The following is a 6,538-nucleotide window of genomic DNA, read 5'->3' as shown; positions in this document are numbered from 1 at the left end:
AGAACAAGTAACAGAATAACCACTAATAACTGCTAATAACCACTAATAACTGCTAATAACCACTAATAACTGCTAATAACCACTAATAACTGCTAATAACCACTAATAACCACTAATAACTGCTAATAACCACTAATACCTCTCCTATCCCATCGGCTGCTCCTTCCTCAGTACTCCTCTCCCTCTTCAGCCTCCTCGTCTACAGAGTCTATTCCCACTTCTTCGTAGTCCTTTTCCAGCGCGGCCAGATCTTCTCGGGCCTCGGAGAATTCTCCTTCCTCCATTCCCTCTCCCACGTACCAGTGCACGAAGGCTCGCTTGGCGTACATCAGATCGAACTTGTGGTCCAGCCGGGCCCAGGCCTCTGCGATGGCCGTAGTGTTGCTCAGCATGCACACAGCGCGCTGCACTTTGGCCAGGTCTCCCCCGGGCACCACTGTTGGGGGCTGGTAGTTGATTCCGACCTGAGGGGAGAGGTAATAAGCGGTAAGCTCTGACAGCCGGCTTCTATGCAGCGTAAGGAGACTCCCAACTCCCATTTGGCTGATTCTTCATTCATTTAGGCTAAGTTCACACTTCCGTTGTTTTGCTTCAGTCACAATCCATCGCCTTGAGGAATTACGGTATCCTGCAAAATATTTTGCAGGAATCCAGTTTTTCCCCATAGACTTCTATTAACGACAGATTGTGACTGATGATGCTGCGTTGCATCCGCTGCGTGACGGTCAGTTGTTTTTTGACTGACCGCCGGGCGGGAGCAACGCAGCATGTAACGGTTTGATCCGTAGGATTTCGTGCGCATGCGCTCTCTGGCTCCCTGCACCCGTAACCAGGATACACATAGGGTTACTAACCAATGCGCTTTGGTTAGTTACCCGATATTTACACTGGTTACGTGTGCAGGGAGCCAGCGCTGAGCGGTGTATGCTGTAACCAAGATAAATATCGGGTAACCAAGCAAAAAGTGCTTTGCTTTTAACTGATATTTACCCTGGCCCTCGCCCTCCCCAGCCTGAGAATATCGGGCCGCCGCTGTGTGCTTACCCGGCTGGACGGTAAAAATACGGCGGAGCACACGCTTTTTTTTTTAATATGTACATTGGATTTCTATGTGTCTGTGCATTATATATGTATACTTCCTACACCACTGAAAATGGAGGAACTTCCTCTTCCTCTTATAGTCACATCACGTCCTTGCAAAACACAGGGCAGTGATGTACACTATGTCCCGAAAAACGTGAAACAACGCGGGAATAACGCAGGAAAACGCAATGAAACGCACATGATTTGCTACCTGCGCTATTCCTGCGCTATTTCATGATTACATTGCAGTCAATGGAGTGAATAACGCAGCTACCTGCAGAAAAGAAGTGACTGCTCATTCTTTTTCTTAAGAAAATTATTTCGGTAGATTTTCTTAAGAAAAAACGCAGTGTGCGCACAGCTATTTTTTTTTTCCCATAGGTTTTGCTGGGGAATGTCTGCAGAAAGGCACAACCATTTTCTCAAGAAATTTCTGCAGCAAAAACGCACAAAAAGAAGGGAATTTTGTTTACTTATCGTAAATTCCTTTTCTTCTAGCTCCAATTGGGAGACCCAGACAATTGGGTGTATAGCTTCTGCCTCCGGAGGACACACAAAGTATTACACTTAAAATTGTAAAGCCCCTCCCCTCTGCTATACACCCTCCCGTGCATCACGGGCTCCTCAGTTTTGGTGCAAAAGCAGGAAGGAGGAAACTTATAAATTGGTCTAAGGTAAATTCAATCCGAAGGATGTTCGGAGAACTGAAACCATAACCAAGAACAACAGCCCGAAGGGAACAGGGGCGGGTGCTGGGTCTCCCAATTGGAGCTAGAAGAAAAGGAATTTACGGTAAGTAAACAAAATTCCCTTCTTCTTTGTCGCTCCATTGGGAGACCCAGACAATTGGGACGTCCAAAAGCAGTCCCTGGGTGGGTAAAAGAATACCTCGGTAAAAGGGCCGTAAAACGGCTCCGTCCTACAGGTGGACAACCGCCGCCTGAAGGACTCGCCTACCTAAGCTGGCATCTGCCGAAGCGTAGGTATGCACTAGATAGTGCTTCGTGAAAGTGTGCAGACACGACCAGGTAGTCGCCTGACACACCTGCTGAACCGTAGCCTGGTGCAGCAATGCCCAGGACTCACCCACGGCTCTGGCAGAATGGGCCTCCAGCCCTGAAGGGACCGGAAGCCCAGTAGAACGGTAGGCTGCAAGAATTGGTTCCTTGATCCACTGAGCCAAGTTGACTTGGAAGCCTGCGACCCTTTACGCTGGCCAGCGACAAGGACAAAGAGCGCATCCGAGCGGCGCAGTGGCGCCGTACGAGAAATGTAGAGTCTGAGTGCTCTCACCAGACCTAACAAGTGCAAATCCTTTTCACATCGGTGAACTGGATGAGGACAAAAAAGAAGGTAAGAAGATATCCTGATTGAGATGAAAAGAGGATACCACCTTCGGGAGAAATTCCGGAACCGGACGCAGAACCACCTTGTCCTGGTGAAACACCAGGAAGTGGGGCTTTGCATGACAGTGCTGCTATTTCAGACACTCTGCGGAGTGACGTGACTGCCACTAGGAAGACCACCTTCTGCGAAAAGCATGAAAGAGAAATATCCCTCATTGGCTCGAAGGGTGATTCCTGAAGAGCCGATATGACCCCGTTCCGATCCCAGGGTTCTAGCCGACTCTTGGAAGGAGGGACTATGTGGCAAACCCCCTGCAGGGACGTGCGTGCCTGAGGAAGCCTGGCTAGACGCTTTTGAAAAAAACACAGAAGCGCCGAAATTCGTCCCTTAAGGGAATCGAGAGACCACCCCTATTCCATTCCGGATTGAAGGAAGGATAGAAAAATGGGCAAGGCGAATGGCCAGAGTAACATCCTGATCAGAACATCAGGATAAGAAGATCTTCCACGTCCTGTGGTAGATCTTGGCGGACGTTGGTTTCCTGGCCTGTCTCATAGTGGTAATGACCTCTTGAGATAACCCTGAAGGCGCTAGGATCCAGGACTCAAAGGCTACGCAGTCAGGTTGAGGGCCGCAGAGTTCAGATAGAAAAACGGCCCTTGAGATAGTAAGTCTGGCCGGCCTGGTAGTGTCCACGGTTGGCCTACCGTGAGAAGCCACAGATCCGGGTACCACGACCTCCTCGGCCAGTCTGGAGCGACGAGGATGGCACGGCGGCAGTCGGATCTGATCTTGCTTAACACTCTGGGCAGCATCGCTAGAGGAGGAATACATAAGGCAGTGGAAACTGCGACCAATCTGGTCTTGAGAACGTGCCCTGAATGCCGGGACCTTGTTGTTGTGCCGGGACGCCAATAGGTCGACGTTCGGCTTCACCCAGCGGCAACAAATCTCTTGAAACCCGTCCGGGTGAAGAGACCATTCCCCTGCGTCCATGCCCGGCGACTGAGAAAGACTGCTTCCCAGTTCTCTACGCCCGGGATGTGAACTGCGGAGATGGTGGAGGCTGTGGCTTCCATCCACAGCAGAATCCGCCGGACTTCCTGGAAGGCTTGCCGACTGCTTGTGCCGCCTTGGTGGTTGATGTATGCCACCGCCGTGGCGTTGTCCGACTGAATTCGGATCTGCCTGCCTTCCAGCCACGGCTGGAACGCTTTTAGGGCTAGATACACTGCCCTTATCTCCAGAACATTGATCTGGAGGGAGGACTCTGTTGAGTCCATGTACCCTGAGCCCTGTGGCGGGGGAAGACTCCCTGACAGACTCGCGTCAGCCGTGACCACAGCCCAGGATGGGGGCAGGAAGGATTTTTCCTTCGATAAGACGTGAGAAGAAGCCACCACTGAAGGGATGCCTTGGCTGCCCGAGAAGGAGCAACGTTCCTGTCGAGGGACGTCGATTTGCTGTCCCATTTGCGGAGAAAGTCCCCTTGAAGTGGGCGCAGATGAATCTGCGCAAACTGAGCTGCCTCCATAGCTGCCACCAACTTCTCTAGGAAGTGTATGAGGCGCCTCAAAGGGTGTGACTGGGCTCGAAGGAGCGATTGCACCCTTGTCTGTAGTGAACGCTGTATGTCCAGTTGAAGCTGCACTATCGCTGAGAGAGTATGAAACTCCATGCTGAGATATGTCAGTGATTGGGCCGGTGTCAATCTTGACTTTGGGAAATTGATGATCCACCCGAATCTCTGGAGAGTCTCTAGAGCAATGTTCGGGCTGTGTTGGCATGCCACCCGAGAGGGAGCCTTGACCAGCAGATAGTCTAAGTAAAGGATCACCGAGTGTCCCTGAGAGTGTAGGACCGCTACCACCGTTGTCATGACCTTGGTGAAGGCCCGTGGGGCTGTCGCCAGGCCAAGAGTTAGTGCCACGAACTGAAGTTGTTCGTCCCCTATGGCGAAGCGCAGGAAGCGCTGAAATCCTGGTACAATCGGCACGTGGGGATAAGCATCCCTGATGTCGATTGATGCTAGGAAGCCTCCTTGGGCCATCAAAGGCGATGGCAAAGCGGAGAGATTCCATCCGGAACCGTTAGGTTCTCTGTCCGTTGAGCAGTGTGAAGTCCAGAACGGGGTGGAGTGATCCGTCCTATCTGGTGTTCACCGCCTGGAAATGCATCGGCTCGCTCGGGGGACGGAGATGCTCTGAAGCAACGAGTCGGAGGACGAGAACTGAGCTCTATCCTGTGACCGTAAGACAGAATGTCTCCTACATCGGTCTTGGACACGTGGGGAGCACTCCCCTGACCTGGACCGCCATACAGAAAAGGTTCTCTGTGCACGGCGGAGGCTGAAAATACCACCGCCTGAGACGTCAAGACGCTAAATGCGGAGCAGACCGCATTAATCTGAGACAGAGCAGCTGAGATAGCCTGGAGTGCCCGCCCCTGCAAAGGCTGGGGCAACGGACGCGCCTATGGGTTCATAGATGGATCTCATTAGGAGTTCTATCTGTCTGTCCGTGGCATTCTTGAGCGTGGACCCGTCAGCCACTGCTACTACTGATCTAGCCGCCAGTCAAGAGACTGGAGGGCACCTTATGACACTGAGCCCAAACCTTAACAACGTCAGAGGGGAAGGGACAACGTGTGTTACAAGGCGTTCAGTAAAACGCTTGTCCGGGAAGGTGTGCTTCTGTACAAATCTGTGAAGCCTTTAGAGCCACGTCCGGACAGAGTCCTGGGCTGCGACCTCCGCCTCATCCTCTAGAGGGTCCTCAAGCTGAGACCCTTGAAGAAGTCGGGGAAGATTCCAAGCAAGGCTGCTTAGCCGGACTGGGACTGCGGTTCGTGCTGGAGTACCCCACGTCATAACTAGAGGCCACCCCAGGAACACGCTTCGTCGCAGACCAATAGAGGCCTGGGGCGATCCCGCAGTGCCCGGGGCCCGTGTAAGGGACCGGTCTGGACTGCAAACTCCTAGTCTCTTAGCCGACCATTTGTCCATAGCCTGAGACATGGATAGTGAAAATGACTCAGAGTTTCTCAGCAAAGGCTGCAACTCTGTTCCTGCCGCCTGGACAGGTAACGCCGGCGGAGTTCAACCAGTGCCCCCAGCTCCGTAATCATATACCATATAAATAAACATATATATATATATATATATACTGCGGCACCAAGGGGGGGACAACACCTGAAAAACTGGTGCCCCCCCAGTGCTCAGTGAGGGGGAAGGAGGATACCAACGTATGCTCCAGCCCTCCCTGCCGACGTTCAGTCGGCCGTCCCGTCGTTACCCCTGACTGGCAGGCCCCAGAACGGGAGTATATGGCACTAGGCCGTAAGAGCCGGGATTTAAAAACGCGGCCGGCAGACATGGCGCGGTCTGTGCGGTAGTCCGAGTCTCACAAACAGTCAGCAACCGCTGCGGCGTTTGTAAAACATGCATGCACTGTCCCTCAGGGGACACAGAGTACGTTATGATGCAGGGCTCTGTCTGCGGTAATCCGGTGGTCTATAGTGATCAGTGATTGGGGGGGGGGGGGGCGGAGGACAGCGAGGTGTGCTCCAGCCCTCACTGTCGGCAACATACCGACCATCCCGCCCTTCTCCCTGACTGGCAGGCTCAGGGGCGGGAGTTTAACACAGTAGGCCGCAAAAGCCGGGAACTAAAGTAAAAACCGCGGCCGGCAAACAGGCATGGTCGGCGCGGTAGTCCCGGACAAAAAATGCACATCGCAGTCGCAGCTGCGTCTGAGGCCAAGGTGCTTCATGCACCGTCCCAACGGGGACACAGAGTACCTGTAGATGCAGGGCCATGTCCCTGACGATACTCCGTCTCCTGTCCGGCAGGGGCTGCGGATGTGGCTTGTAGCCACCAGATTCTCTGCCCTGGGTCTCCCTCAGCTGCAGCCAGAAGTTGCTGAAAAACATGGCTGACGGCGTTCTCTGAGGAGGAGGGAGGCGTGGGCGTAGTCACAAAAAAGTGCGGGAATCTGGTGCCCCAGCGTGGGTAGTGAGGGGGGCGGAGGACAGCTCAATGTACTACAGCCCTCACTGTCGGCGTCATACCGACCGTCCCGCCCTTTTCCCTGACTGGCAGGTCTGGGGG

At 53.2% G+C, this 6,538-nt stretch overlaps 1 protein-coding gene across 1 annotated transcript in view; it reads right to left on the bottom strand.

The window, feature by feature from the left end:
- Nucleotides 1-71: 71 nt before the first annotated feature.
- The window catches only part of LOC142263277 (tubulin alpha-3 chain-like), a 72,083-nt gene continuing 65,616 nt past the window's right edge, over nt 72-6,538 (bottom strand). The window contains exon 5 of the mRNA XM_075332206.1: nt 72-464. Within this exon, the coding sequence (XP_075188321.1) occupies nt 168-464 (297 nt within the window). The 3' untranslated portion in view covers nt 72-167. The remainder of the gene's footprint in view (nt 465-6,538) is intronic.

Source organism: Anomaloglossus baeobatrachus, unplaced genomic scaffold (genome assembly GCF_048569485.1).
Source record: "Anomaloglossus baeobatrachus isolate aAnoBae1 unplaced genomic scaffold, aAnoBae1.hap1 Scaffold_2567, whole genome shotgun sequence".
Taxonomy (NCBI): Eukaryota; Metazoa; Chordata; class Amphibia; order Anura; family Aromobatidae; genus Anomaloglossus; species Anomaloglossus baeobatrachus.
Note: the sequence above shows the minus strand (reverse complement) of the source record. Positions and strands in the feature narration are given on the sequence as shown.